Genomic DNA, 15,850 nt, shown 5'->3' on the forward strand with positions numbered 1-15,850 from the left:
ATTTATAGCAAATATTTAAGAAGTCTTTACTAAGGCTTGATCCATTTGTCAACAAAAAAAATATCAGTGTAAAATGTTTCTGTATTTAAACATCTTGGTACTGCTCTTCCTGGAGGGAACCCTTTCAAGTCCACTGACCACACCACTGAGAGGATGCCCCACCTGTAAGGGAAAACAATCCCAGAGTCAGCCGTCTGGAGATTTAAATGCCACTACTCTGGCTCTTGGAGAGCCTTGTGGTGTCTACACTCTGAGCTGCTCTCAAGGTCTGCGATGTGAACCTCTGAAGGATGAACCGAGGCCCCTCCGTGCCCTGCTGGAGGGCAGAGGAGTCTGCAACAATTCCAGCAGTGCCACCCCGACTGAAGTGGTCCAAATTGTTGGTAAGAATTACACAAAGCTTTTTTGCTTTGAAAATGGTGTGAATAAATGAGTAATTTTGCATGTAGCAAGGGATTATTGCAGATTTAATTATCTTTTTTTGTCAAAATGATTATTTAGTTTGGCTATTTTCTTTTGACAGAATTGTAACCTTATGTGTACCTATCCTCCTGACTTAATGATGAAATATGAACTGAGACACAAGGTTGTTTTTGGGTGGGTTTGTTTTCATTGATGCTTAGTTGTATTATGTACAAATTTTGTAGAGACATGTATTTGTAGTTTATTTGTCTTCACCAAAAATTGGTTACCTTACAGTCCATCAACTTTTGTGTTATTGACCAAGAAAGATTAAAAAAAAAAAAACAGATTAAAAGTAGGAAAAGTTCTTAAAACGGTAAAATAGCTTAATGTTGACCAGTGTATATACATATTCCCTAAGGAAAGAACAATATAAATGTTTGTCTTTCTGTGATCACAGACCCAGCTCCCACTGAACATCCAGATGAGGTAAAAGTCCTCAATATGTACTTTAGTGACAGGAAACATAATGGACATTAACTCATGCTACACACTCTGTATCTCTTCTTAAAGGCTCCATGTCGGAAACTGCTAACTTCGCTCATTAAAGGTCTTGATGCCCATTTATTTAAGACCAATCATGACATCTACATGCCCAACTGTGACAAGCATGGTTTCTTCAGAAAGAAGCAGGTGAGTTTGCAAATTAAGAAAGTATTGATTACTAAAAAGGAGACCATCTAATAATGAGTAAAGCTGGAACTCAGATTCAAGTCCTGTCCATCTGCCTGTTCTGTTTGTGCAGTGTTGGTCATCTCGAGGTAAGCAGCGTGGGAAGTGTTGGTGTGTGGATGAGAATGGGATGCCTGTCTCTCCAAACACTAAACAGAGGGGCAGCCTGAGTTGTTGATGTGCATTTGGCAAACTGAAGCTTCACTACCAACATGAGACAGAGATGAAGGAAGATCAAACAGAGACTAAACGACATGGAGACAGCGTCTCGTAACTTGTTCTCCATCACAGAAAACTGTTTCACAAGCAGGTGAAATTTTGTCTCCTTGCGCCCTCTGCTGAACACATTCAAACTTTGTTGATTTCATTATTTCACATCTGCTTTATTAAATGTACAGTCATATATGAATTATGTATTGTGTGGATGCCTCAAGAAAATTCTAATAGCAGCTAATGGGGATCAATAACAAATGTCACATCACATTTATATTAACTTGCAGATATTTAAGTTATTTTAAATCCATAAATGTATCAAATCATCAACTATGTTTCAGGAAAAGTAGAATTTGAAAAAAAAAGTATTTGGTTTATGGTTGTTTAATTGTTTTGTGTGTTTTTGTGTAAAATATTTTATTTATTCATTCATTATTATTATTGCTGCATGGTGGTGTTTAGCACCGCAGCCTCACAGCAAGAAGGTTGCTGGTTCGAGTCTCCGCTGGGGGGGGACAGTGGCCTTTCTGCTTGGAGTTTGCATGTTCTCCGTGTGTATTTGTGGGTTCTCTCCGGGTACTATGGCTTCCTCCCACCATACAAAAACATGCATGTTAGGCTAATTGGTTAGTCTAAATTCTTCCTTAGAGTGAATGTGAGAGCTGTTTGTCTCACTGTGTTGACCCTGCGATGGACTGGCGACCTGTCCAGAGTGTACTCTGCCTCTCGCCTCCTACTTGCTGGGATAGGCACCCGTGACCCTGAATTGGACAAAGTGAAAAGAAAATGAATATTTATTATCAGTATTCTGTCTTTGTTTACTTTGACACTACTGTAACTGTGTTACTGTAACTGCTGCATATGACACCCACATTTATGTTTATGGCTGTTATTTTATTTTATTTTTTTAGATATGTCTATTTATGTTTATACTGATTGTATTGTTAGTGATTACCTAGAGCAACAGATAACTCCAGAGACATTTTTAGAAATCTTATAAACCTAAAAGTTTTGTTTTAAGATTGTTATTTCACAATACTTGTATTGATGGACAGTGTTCTCATGAGCGGTTGTAATAAATTTAAAATCTTTTTAAAATCTTTTTTTCTATCTTGTTTTATATATTTCCATTCATTCATTTCCTGAGATTGGATTGCTGAGACAAAAGGTTCAGGAGGGAAAGTGTCATCTTGAAAATGAAGTATTGTCAGACAGAGAATAAGCACATGCCAACATCCACTCTAATTTGAAAACTCTCAATGAGATTAGCTTGGCAGTTTATGAATTACCATAATGTAAAATAGAAAATACACCCTCTTTTAATTCTATGGTTTACATAGCCTATCAGAACATACAAAAAGTCATCTTCTCAGCTGGACTTGAAAAACAGCATGACAGTGTCTATTCAACTAAACTGAGTTATAATACAGAAGCTTTGGCTGAAAAAATTAAGTACACCTCATGATTCAGTGAACTTTCGAACCACCTTTGGTAACAATAACTCAAAATAATTGTTTTCTGAATAATTTTATCAGTCTCACATTATTGTGGAGCAATTTTGGCCCACTTTTCTTAACAATGTTGCTTCAGGTCATTGAGGTTTGTGGCCATTACAGCTGCTTCTGTGATGATTGACAACTGTCTTTATTCCTTCTATTTAAAGATGTACTCCAAATTGCTTGGAAATGTCTCATTTTATAGAAGAGCTCACATGTTGATGATTAATTAATCAAGTGTATTTGATTTGCACCTCCTGGCTGATGTTTACAATTTCAGGCATTTTTCTCAAGTCACTAAAGATAGCTGCTATTAAGCCACTCCTAAAGAAAAGGACTCTTGACACCTCTATAATGAACAACTATAGACCTGTCTCTAACCTCTGTTTTATTTCCAAGCTTATTGAGAAAGTTGTATTTCACCAGCTTAATGACTTTTTAAATGAAAGTGGAAATCTTGATAAATTTCAGTCCGGCTTCTGACCTCATCACAGCACTGAAACAGCTCTGGTCAAAGTGTTAAATGACATTAGGTTGAATCCTGATTCTGGTCAAGTTCTGTTGGATCTCAGAGCTGCGTTTGACACTGTAGATCACAGGATCCTGTTGCACAGGCTGGAAAACTGGGTTGGACTTTCTGGAGCAGTCCTTAAGTGGTTCAGGTCCTATTTAGAAGGCCGGAGTTATTTTGTTACGATCGGCAGCTATGAATCCAAGCGAGTGGCCATGACTTGTGGAGTCCCCCAGGGGTCAGTCCTTGGACCTCTTCTGTTCAACTTGTATATGTTCCCTTTGAGTCAAATATTACAGAACTATAGCATTAATTATCAAAGTTATGCAGATGATACACAACTTTATGTGTCTCTGTCACCAGATGACTGCAGTCCAATAGACTTAATGTGTCAGTGTCTGGAGCAAATAAACACCTGGATGAGGGAGAATTTCCTACAATTAAATGAAGACAAAACTGAGATTATTCTGTTTGGTAGCAAAGAGAAGAGGGTCAGCATTGGCAAACACCTGGAGACTCGGGCTCTTAAAATCACTGACCAAGTTCGTAACCTTGGAGTGTTGATAGACTCAGATCTGACTTTCAGCAGCCACATCAAAGCTGTCACTAAGAAGCTTTTTACCAGCTCAGCAACATCAACAGAATTAAAAGTTTAGTCTCCCAGAAAGACCAAGAGAAACTCATCCATGCATTCATCTCCAGTAGGCTGGATTACTGTAATGGTCTTTTAACAGGACTTCCTAAAAAGAGCATTAAACATCTGCAGCTCATCCAAAACGCTGCTGCTAGAGTTTTAACCAGGACTAAGAGATCTGAACACATCACACCAGTTTTGAAATCTTTACACTGGCTTCCAGTCAGTCACAGAATAGATTTTAAAACCCTTCTGATCGTTTACAAATCCCAGAATGGTTTAGGCCCAGAATACATCTGTGATATGTTCAGACAATATAAACCTAGCAGAGCTCTTAGATCCAAAGACTCTGGTCAACTAGTCCAAACCAGAGTCCAGACTAAACATGGAGAAGCAGCATTTAGCTGTTATGCTGCAAACAAGTGGAACAAACTGCCAAATGTAGACATTTTTAAATCCAGGTTAAAAACATTTCTTTTCTCAAGCGCCTATGTATGAAATCTGCATGTTAACTTTTTTTTTAACTTATCTTGCTTTTAATCATTTTAATGTAATTTATTATTTTATTGTGATTATGTGTTGATGCCTTTTACTATTTCTAAATATCTGTTACGCCTTTGTTTTATGTAAAGCACTTTGAATTGTCCTGTAAATGAAATGTGCTATACAAATAAATAAACTGCCTTGCAGCTTTTCACTTATTTTGCATTTTGGCTGAGTTAAAATGGAAATGTTTGACGAGAATATGTCATTAATCCAGGGTTTTATTAGTTTAATTTTAAGACTTGGTATTTACCAGATTCTTAAAAAAGGCAATTTTCTAAGGAATAATAATAATAATAATAATAATAATAATAATAATAATAATAATAATAAGAAGAAGAAGAAGAAGAAGAAGAAGAAGAAGACGAAAAATAAAATACAAAAATACAAAAAAAAAAAAAACGGATAAAATTCTGCTCTTTAGAAAAAAGAGAACGCCTAAATATTTGGTTTCCAGGACTATTAGCCGATACTTAATGATCTTTTGTGGCCTGTGTTTAGTTTGCTAATTATCCTGTCCTGTCATCGATAGGCTGTTTTAATATCACATTAAAACTACGTCACATTCACGAGATAAATGAAGATGGTTCTAGTTACTTTTTGATCAGACTGTCTGTAATACTAACTGTTGCCGGTGTTGTGAGGGGCTCTGCACCTTCTTCATTCACTGTCGTTGGACGCGCATCTACCAAAAGTCGCCGGAGCAGCGCGTGCAGAAACTCCACAAGGCGGACTTCAGCCTACTTTGCATACACAGGACGCCAGAGACAGCAACAAGCCTGCTCACTGACTGGAGCACGGACACCTGGGGAAGTGCGGATGTCTTCCCCTGGCGCCACTTCTAGCCCTCTGGGCAGTCTGAAACCCAAAAGGAAGACCAAGAAGAAGCACTTCGTGCAGCAGAAAGTGGAGGTTTTCCGAGCCAGTGACCCCGTGCTGAGCGTGCTTATGTGGGGAGTCAATCATTCGGTATAAATGTGACGATGTGTGCTGCACAGTTTTTAAAATGTCTGTTTATATGGGTCTGAGTGTAAAAAAATGTGCATTAACTATTTATCCATTGATCATGCGCAGATTAATGACCTGAGCCAGGTGCCTGTACCTGTCATGCTGCTCCCAGATGACTTCAAAGCCAGCACCAAGATCAAAGTCATCAACCACCTCTTCAACAAGTACTGTGCTCTGCTCTGTTTCTTTGTGGGAACCTTCATCCTGCTTCCTGTGAGCTGCACAGATTTGTGTGGCTCTCACAATTTATTTGCTTCTGCTTATAAAAAACAGCAGACACATTTTACAGAGCAATGCCTTTCTTCTCACAAACTACCACCACTATATCACTATTTGCAACAGCGGCTAAGTTTTCGTGTTTAAGGCTGTATAACTAAAGGTAGATGTGCAGCATCATTTCATCGCTGTGAGAAACATTAGCGACTGCGTAATACTAGTTATTTTAAAATGAAAATACAGACAAAACGAACTAAAGATAAATTAAACTATTCTAAAGATGTGGCAGGTTTAAGAGGATGTGAAATGTAATTATTCATGAAAGATGTAAAAGGCTGTGTCTGTCATAAGACTCAGTTTCTGTACAGATTGAGTAAGACCGAGTGGCTCTCAATAATCCTTTAATCCATTCAGGAATCCAGGTCGTGTAAAGACTTCATTAAGAGAGGTGGGAAGAACAATAAATATGTTTTTTCAAGCAGAAATACTGTTGCTTTGGGGTAGACTTCACTGCAGTGACAGTTGTTCTTTAATGGTTTTTGTTCTGAAAATGGTTAAACAGCATTTATTCTGAAAACATATCAGCCAAATGATTTCAGAAAAACATCACAAATACACTGTGAGGAATGCAACAGAGTAAACTAGTGCTCAGTTATTATTTTATTGACATATACTACTTTCTTCCTCAGAGAAAATCTTCCTGGACAGTTTAAATTCAAAGAGTACTGTCCACAGGTATTCAGAAACCTGCGGGAGCGCTTTGGCATTGAGGATCAAGATTACCAGGTATAAAAACATATACCAAAAAGGGAAAACAATTCTCATTCATTCAGCATTTCCCTTTTGTGGAGGCCCGACATTTTTTTTATTATTGATCTGCTTCCATCTACATTTGCATGTCTTTGTATCATATTTGCATGTGCCAGGTGGTGCACAGAGTCGTTCGACTGTGCACACAGCACACATTTGCTTAGTTCACAATTATAGGAGGACTGTTTTGGGTGTGAGCACTTTAAGGCTTATGCTGATAAAAGTCACGTTACTAAAGACCTGCAAGAAAACAAGAATTGGGTTAAAAAAACAACAAAACAAATTGTGCATTAACCTTTATATCCCAATGTGCTACAGCTGAATGAGCCTCCAAATATCTTGCTTAAATATGGTTCTTGTGAACGACTTTTAAATTTGAAAGCTATATATTCAGCTGAATGAGTGGAAACGTGTTAAAAGGTTTCACTGTTTTCATATGTTGCTTCGTGATGCGCTCCCGTCGCCCTCACAGGCTTCTCTGGCCCGCTGTTCTCCAATCAAAGACGAGGAGGGGAATTGTGTGGGACTGCTGCTGACATCGTATGACCGTACTTTAGTGGTAAAAGAAATTTCTGGTGAGGAGGTGGAGGAAATGCACAACATCCTCTGTGAGTATCATCAGGTAAGTCTGCAAAAAGCTGGATATTTTACCACTGCTGTTACCTGGCAGGAGGTTTATATACCACCCTTTAAGAAGGAATTATTTCTCATTTAAGTTTTATTTTTGTGTGTGTTTGTGTATTTAATCATATATTCAAGTACTCACATATTCTCTCCCATTTAATCTTTTTTTTTTAAAATTTTTTTAATAATAGAACAACATGTTCCATTTTTACATTAACCCTTGTTTCCATGGCAAAGACACTGCAGTCAGCATCAAAGTTAAGAGATGAATACTGGAATTTCAAACAGAGTGTATCCTTCAAATATAGTGTCGCATGCAGAGTCACAGGGTTTAAAGACCAAAACTATAGATAATAAATTATTGTAAAGGCAACAACAGTGTTATAAATAATAATTTGGCCAATTGCAAATACTTGATACCAATTCTTTTTGTTGTTTATTGTTCCTTTACTGCAGAGGAAGCAAAGAAATATGCTTTATAAAAAAATAAAGGATTTTGAACTATTTTGACCTGTCATCAAACTGTCCTTGAATGATTTTGGGGGAAATAGAAAATAAATAATATTATGTAGCTGTTTAACAAATTGTGCTAAGATGCAGTCAGTGAGAAAATGTGAAACCGTTGAAAGAGACGTGTATTAGATCAGTGGTTCCCATTTATTTTCCCTGAAGACCCCCTTCATACAACTAACAAACAGCCACAGATGCAAACAAAACATCTACATGATAAAAAAAATTAAGTGGATACACCAAAACATGTTTCTGCATGGACATAGCCTTTATTTGAACAATCACACTGGTTCTCTACAGTTAAAGTCTTTGGAGACCCCTGAGAGGGTTAGGGACCACAGGTTGGTAACCACTCCATTAGATAAACTGCATGCATCTTGTGTCTTCATGTATGCTCTCATGACTTATAAACAAACATGACTAATTAACCACTAGTGACCAAGCACGACTCAGAGTACCTTTAGGTTTTTTTGTTGTATGTATGTAAGTTTGTGTATGAGCAACAACTTTTCACACATAAATAATTATGCTTATTTAATTCGGTAGCAGCACACTTACTTCAAAAGAGTTTGCTTAAGAAGTCTGTGAAATATCACACGTTGATTATTTTGTAAAAGAGAGCTGCTTGACAACCCCTGTAGGATGAATTACACAGTTACATGTCAAGTTTTGTGCATTCATATTTAAATTACGTCTGAAGAACAAACTTCGGTCACAATGGAGGATCCTCGAGAAGGGCATTTTTCCCAGAGACGACAATGTTAGCTTTTACATGCCACTTCATGCTACAGTGATATTTCCTTTTGCTATCTTCCAGCATATTGTCACGTGCCATGGCAGCACACTGCTCCCTCAGTTTTTGGCCATGTACAGGGTGACGGTGGAGAGTGAGGACACCTACCTGTTAGTAATGAGGAACATGTTCAGCCACAGGCTGCACATACACAGGAAATATGACCTGAAGGTAAATCCTGCACGAGTCATGCATCTAAATGAGTAATCAGTAGTATTTTTTATATTACATGCAGTACTGACATTAATTTTGTTTACAATTTTCTTGTTCAAAATGCAGTAAAAGGAAAATAAGTGAATTAATACCTTGAGAAAACTTATGATCTACTAAACCAAACTGGTCCAACTGCCTCATGGTCATTCTTGTAACATGTATGACACTGACCTCTGGTGCTTGTGATTCATAAAAATAAACCAAAACAGCTTTCACTTTGCGTGCAAATGCAGTATTATTTCTGCTCTGCTTTGGCTAAACAGTAACAGTGTTGGTCTTTTCCTTCTTCAGGGCTCCCCGCTGTCTCGTGAAGCAAGTTTCAAAGAAAGGGTGAGACCAGATTAATGTACAAGCTGTAAGAAAGGCTTTTCATATAAGCTGTTTACTGAGAAGTTGCTGTCAGAACTGTTTTTTGGAAGAATCAGTTTAAGCATAAAATTAAAAAAAAAAATTTTAAGTGGCAAAATAACTTGCTAAGTGAAAAGATGATAAAGTGTATCTTGCAGGGGAAGCTTAATTCCCTTAATAGTTTTGTGTAGCAAAAGTGGTGAAGATCTACATGTAGGCTCAAGGCTCAGGAGTTGGCCATGTAAAGGACATAAATGTTTCTCATGATATAACTAAAGATGCTGCAGTGGCTGGAAGTCCGTACACATGAATCCAAAATGTAAGCAGAGCAATGAACCACACAGCATAAAACAAAGATCATGATCTGTTGAGGAACAAATGAAAACCTGGTGTAAGATACTGGGGGCAAGTGAGCACTGAAACAATGTAGGTGCTAGAATCTGAAAACATGGAATGAAAGCAGAATGTGAAGCTCAGCGCAGCGGGAGACGGGGCAAGCTCGACAGAAGAAATGAGGAGGTAAAAGAGAACATTTTTTCTCTTTTAAAAGACCAACCAGCAGGAAAAGCAGATGCTCACTCTCACTGGAAAATAATTTCAAAATGATTAATGCTCATCAACCTCATTCAACAGATTCAGTAAAAAAGTGAAACCTCAAACCCTCACCAGGGTGCCAAGGGAGTTGTTTCATTTGACGACATTCACAGATAGAATTAGTAAAGCGTCTTTTCGATACATGTAAATAGAAGATCTTGAGCCATGTCAGTGCAGCCATTGAAGCAGAACAGAAAGACAGGCTGTTGTTCTGCCTTCAAAACAAGAATTTAACTCTTCAAAATCTGCCTGAGAGCATAATGAAAGAAGTATTTTTCCTATGCATAATTGTTATCATTCGTGTATAAATCAAATATGATTTTTAGTTTCAGAAATGATTTTAAAGAAAAAATAAAAACCCTCAACAACAAGTTTTTTAAGTAACATCAAAGGCAAGCCTGTGCGGCCCGAAGCAGCCCTGACCTAGATAAAAATGATCTGGCTGAATGGGCGAAATCTGAATGACTGAAGCGCTGTGGGGACCTTTGATATTTCCATGTCTGATTTGGAAAACAAAATGTGGGGCAATATTGTTTGATTTTTAGGTCCCAGAAAATAGGATTGGTAATAATGCTTAAATAACGAAAAATACTAATGAATATTATGTTTTTTGAAGCTAAATGTACCAAAATGAAGCTTCCCTCTGTGTTTCCAGGTCAAAGAACTACCCACTTATAAAGACACAGACTTTAGGAATAACATGCAGAAGGTTTATGTGAGCGATGAGGAGAAGGAAAAAATAATGGACAAGCTAAACAGAGACATTGAGGTGAGGAAAAGTTGCTTTAAGTGGATGGAGTCACGATTTCCATGGCTGCTGTAGTATGACAGTGTGTGTCACTGCAGTTCCTTGTATGCATGAGGATCATGGACTACAGCCTGCTGCTGGGTATCCATGATGTTGAGCGTGCTGAGAGACAGGAGGAGGAGGAGGTGGAGTCGTCCTATGAGGAGGAGGAGGATGAAAATGGCCTGGCTGTAGCTATGTGCTCTACCTCACCTGAAGGTATTGCAGGCTACATGAACTCCTTCAAACCCATGGGTCCTGGGGAGTTTGACCCTTATGTGGATATGTATGCTATTCAGAGCGCTGTAGGTGAGTGCTGACAGCTGACTTCTCTCTGGTGGCTTTAAGTAGGTTATAAGAGCTCTGAGCTGTTATGCCTAAATGCCATCTAACACTGTGCTGTGTAAGAGATCATACCTGCATATCAATGTCACCCACCAAATGCTGTAAACACCCTTGTAGGTGCACCCCGGAGGGAGGTGTATTTTATGGGTCTGATTGACGTGCTGACGCAGTATGATACCAAGAAGAAAGCTGCTCACGCTGCCAGGGCTGTCAAACACGGGGTGAGAGATCAGTATTTCGTAAAAAGATGGAAACTCTTCACATCTCATTTCTTCCAATTGTCTGTTTTTATGTTCTGTTCATTATAAATCATGTTTCTGTGTGTGTTTTACAGGCAGGAGCAGAAATCTCTACAGTTCACCCTGAGCAGTACGCTAAACGTTTCAAAGACTTCATCACTAAGATCATTGCCTAGTTCAAGGAGTTATTGTCATTTAATAAGAATAATTTAACTGTGCAATACCAGCTTTGTTTAAAATCAACTTTAAGAAGCACTAAAGATGTACAAGTAAATAATCTGTGGCTTTACTCTTTATATAATTCTGCACTGTTAGATGACATTATTAAGTGAACACGTGGAAATGTGCTTTTGGGAACTAAATTTAGTTACCTTTCTTCTTTCTATTCATTTAAAGATGTGACACTGCTGTCTTTGAGAAGCAGCCAAGGATGAATATTAAGATCTACAAAGAAACCAAAATAAATAAATAAACGAATAAATTATTAGCCAAAGGTGGTGGTGATGAAAAACAATAAAACAAACTTCACTTCTATCCTTTTTTTTTGTTGCAGAATCCATTTACTCGTAACAGCTTGGAAGAGAGATTCATGACTTATTTTTAGATACTGATTTTCCTCTCCTTCATTTTCAACTTTCTAGAGATGTGCATCTAATTAGGTGCACGTGCAGGATTCAATTAGGAAGAAACAATCTCTGTCTCATGTTGAGCACCAATGTGAAATTATAAAGGCCCATGGCATGCTTTTTTTTAATTGTTGTCTAGATTATCTTAGAACAGTTTTAAGTGCCACTCACATCTAAAGAATAGTTGATTTAGTACTTAAGACTTTTATTCAGCAACCTGGCCACCGTCCCATCATCCTTTCTTGATTTTCTTGTCTGATTAAATTCTTCAGGAGTGCTAGAGAATTGGCGTACACACACATCAGCGAACTGACCAGACAGCCATTTCAAAAGCAGAGGTTGAAAGGAAGAAATGATTCACTGCTTCCTCACAGAGCATGGTATTTTGTTTAGACGTCACCTTGGAAATGTGTGTTTGTTGTGATGGGAAGCTGATTCTTTTCAGCTACCCAAAAACCTGCAATCTTGGATCAGTGGAAGCAGTTTAATTTTCTTGGCCAGAAACACAAGTCACAAATATATTTGTGTTTGTTTGCTATGCTTTACAGTTGACAGTTTTATTAAAAAAAGACCTAGTATGACATTAAAACAGCAAGGGTCTGTGTCTGTTGTATTAGATTTAGGTGTATGAACAGATTTTAGTGAAAACACAGTGGGTACACAATGAAAATGCATCTGAAGGAAATGATAGTATTTTCTATTAATACATTTGTTGACTGAGCAGCTATAAGTGTCTATTTGTTGCTTCTACAATTACTCATAAACATGGAGTTACTCACACAAGCAGCCATAGTTTGAAATCCCCCTCCTCCCCTTTTTTTTTCTTTTTGCAAAGAAAAGCCATTAGCGACTTACCCTCGGGTAACAATAAGGCTTTCTACAACCAACTTTACAATGACTGTAGATGTTGGCATTTTACCACTTTCTACAACAGGAGTATACAGAAAAATATTTAAAGATGACATGATCTGTAATGATGTACAACTGCAGATAAGGAGCACATTTACCAGAAAGCGACATTCTCTGTAATCTTTGTAGCGCTGTTCACCCTCATACTTTGGATCCGATACTAGTTTGAGCATACACACTGGATGTTGTTGGATGTAGCATATTTGTCAAGTTTTCTTTGTTTTACAAGTTGCAGCAACCTCCTGACCAGTTATGCACATTCACGAGTCACCACCCGCCTCTTTGCCTGCCCACAAGACAAGCTTTTATGAATTCATCCAATCAGAAAAAGCTCCTCAAATCCTCTCATTTTCAGGAGGAAACCTCCCCCAAGAGAAAGCTATTCCTCATTCTAAAGTAATTACAACCTATTTGGAGTTATGATGAGTGCAAAGCTAATCTAGAGATCCCCAAGATTAAGAATTAAATTAGCAGTAATGATCATGCCATGTTCATCTCAATGCTCCGTTTATCAGAGACTGTGTGCTCTGATTGGTCAGCTCATTGGCGTACAAGGCAGCTGCTCATTCACTGCTTAAGAATTGTTAAAACTAGCCAACAGGCAGGCATTATGCAAATGTGTTTTATGGCTATGCTGTAAAGGAAGAAAAGCCTGAAATTTTAGTTTTAATTTTTGTTTGGATGCAGTGTTTTCTGTGGGAAAATCTGATCTTTGGGGTAGACATTCAGCTTAGTAACTCTCCTATACAAAACATGTAGGATATAATATATGCTCATTTTTGTATGATCAAAGAGCATATGTAAATATTTCAGCTTATATCTATAGCCTATTAGTGCGCTAACTGATCACAACAGGAAGATCAGTAAAGTTGAGTAAAGGAAGGAATCATAGTGTTCTGTGTAACTCTAAGCTTCACTTCATTTTCCACGTTTCAACAAATCAGATTTCACTGTACATGTGATCCTTTAAAATGTATTCTCACTGGTGAAGCATTCATTTTTGTCCTTATATAGTTCCCTCTCCCATCCCAGTACTCCTGGCACACATTCCCGGGACTGCTTCTTAAAACCACCATTAAAATTTTACTTTAGTCTAACAGTCGAGTGGACAGTTGGAGGCAAAAGAGGGACAGGGACATGAGAAAAAAATGAGAGGAATTTACTTTGAGAGGTAATCCAATATTATTTGATCAAATGTGCCCATAACTTCTTTCAGAAGTAGGAAATTAGAAACTGAGTTTAACATATACCATTAAGTCTGTCATCTGATGTAGGTATCTTCTTTTACTTAAATCAGAGCTGAAATTGAAATTCATGTGAGCACAAAGCTGTCAGAGGTAGTTTGAATCTCTCAGAGGAAGCAATAAATAATAATAAACATTATTATAAACAATACAGCCATGTAATTTTTATTTTGTTGGACTTAAAACAGAACAAACAAAAAAGTATTATTTATAAAGTAACTGCTAATGCAGCGTTTCTTATTCATTCATTAGTCCTCTGCTCTTCAATAAAACCATTCAGAACAGCTGAGTCACCTACTGGAGGTGACCTTGTTGTTGCTGATAAGTAGTTCACAGTTGCCTTTGAGCTTTTTGTGCTTTAAAACATGTGAATTTTTTCATGCTTCTTTATGCTTTATAACTGAATAGATGCTGCAGACTACTGACAAACTGAAGGAAAATTCTAAATGAACCAATGAAGAGAAATGACAGATGCAAACCAGCCAAACAGTTTAGACACATGGAGGCATTAAGCAAATCAGTCATTCTCTTGAGCATGTTTAGAAGTGATGAGCAGGTTTAGTTAAAACTGATTTTTTTTTCTTTTAACATTAAAATGGAAAAATGTAAGTGTTTAACTGTCTCTAAGAGCTGGCTGTAATTTCTGAAGCACAGACAGCAGGAGCCTCAGGGACAGAAGGTGCTTGAGTGGCTGATGTTTTAATAGAAACATGATAGTTTCAATCTGTGGGAAACACATCAGTAAATCAGTTCAGAAACTGCACATCATCGTGCATATTTGATGACTTTTATGCCCATGCACTATGTAGGATATGCATAAAAACAGAATAGCAACTCTTGCTCAGATGACAGAGAATGGTGTAATATGAACACTGAAAATTTTACCTAGAGAAAAGCAAAAAGACTTTACTTTAAAAAGATACTTTAGAACGTATGAGCCTCATAAACAGAGGCTACAGCTGGTCCAAGTTCAAGTGCTGATGGTCTTTGCTGCATGTCACTTCCTCTCTCTCCATCCCTTTCCCAGTAATGTATAAAATAATAAAAAATCATTCAGTTTTTATTTATGTGAAAGCAGGATTTGTTGGCTGGTGTAGCTGATGTGTGGCTTATTTCTAACGGTTTTGTATCCAGCTGCAAAAACTGTGATTTTATTATGAGGCATATAGTTTGTCCATTAGTAAGATATAACTTTTCTCTTTGAGATATAATGAAAATTATAAATAAAATAAAAAGATTAAATCTTTAAATGTGTACCAGAGTGCAGCACTTAAGTAAATTTACTGTGTGAGCAGTAACAGCCAATAACAGAAGGATATTAGAGTAGGACTGGAGACACATTGGATAGTGCTCAATCACCATTAATGACTAAAAGAGTAAAAAAAATATATATTTGGAAGAATGAGATCTGTCACACATGCAGAGTTGTAGAGATGCATTCTGGCAGCTTTTTATTTTTTATTTTTTTACCTCTCTACCTTTAAAGTTACAGCAACTTATATTTCATGCTGGTGTATTTGTTATTTTTGTCTGTTTGTCATGAGAGAAACATTATTCACTAAATCTTTTGAGATCCCAGGAAACTGAAACCACCCCAGAGACAGTAATATGGTTTATAAATGACTTCATGGCTTCAACCTAGAAAGAAGTAGGTCATAGCTTGTCTAAGCTTTTAATAAGGGCCGATTTGAGGATTTCATATTTAAACGTTGGCCGGGTGTGAAACGGCAGGCGCTGGCTACTGAAAGGGCTACATCTCCCACAAATCCTCTGAACACCAGCCTATGTAATGTTTTCTAAACCTCTCAGGTGTAAATTGTATAATTTATTATGAGGTCAAAATGAGTCAAGTAAATCTGAACATACATAACTTTAAACAAAACATGGAAGGATGCTCTGAGATGAATTCCATGAGAATTGAGAAAAATGCTCAACCCCATGCATACAGTAATGCAAGAGTGTTGGCTTTAAAAACATATATTTAGGAAACATTTCTCTCTGTTGTATGTGCATTCTCAGCCACTAATAAATATTCAGGTTTATAGATGAGAAG

At 37.4% G+C, this 15,850-nt stretch overlaps 2 protein-coding genes across 2 annotated transcripts; both read left to right on the forward strand.

Annotated features, from left to right (window-relative positions):
- LOC121637111 (insulin-like growth factor-binding protein 3) lies at positions 1-1,567 on the forward strand. The gene is made up of 5 exons (XM_041981039.1): positions 1-383; positions 648-653; positions 863-891; positions 976-1,095; positions 1,208-1,567. The coding sequence occupies exons 1-5, from the start codon at positions 74-76 to the stop codon at positions 1,310-1,312; spliced, it is 570 nt and encodes a 189-aa protein (XP_041836973.1). The 5' UTR covers positions 1-73; the 3' UTR covers positions 1,313-1,567.
- Positions 1,568-5,200: 3,633 nt separating this feature from the next.
- Positions 5,201-12,171, forward strand: LOC121635169 (phosphatidylinositol 5-phosphate 4-kinase type-2 gamma-like). Its single transcript, XM_041978256.1, has 10 exons — positions 5,201-5,500; positions 5,606-5,703; positions 6,445-6,541; positions 7,038-7,187; positions 8,517-8,663; positions 8,997-9,035; positions 10,303-10,416; positions 10,494-10,743; positions 10,897-11,000; positions 11,114-12,171. The coding sequence occupies exons 1-10, from the start codon at positions 5,351-5,353 to the stop codon at positions 11,192-11,194; spliced, it is 1,230 nt and encodes a 409-aa protein (XP_041834190.1). The 5' UTR covers positions 5,201-5,350; the 3' UTR covers positions 11,195-12,171.
- The last annotated feature ends 3,679 nt before the right edge of the window (positions 12,172-15,850 follow it).

Source organism: Melanotaenia boesemani, chromosome 3, assembly GCF_017639745.1.
Source record: "Melanotaenia boesemani isolate fMelBoe1 chromosome 3, fMelBoe1.pri, whole genome shotgun sequence".
NCBI classification, from domain to species: domain Eukaryota; kingdom Metazoa; phylum Chordata; class Actinopteri; order Atheriniformes; family Melanotaeniidae; genus Melanotaenia; species Melanotaenia boesemani.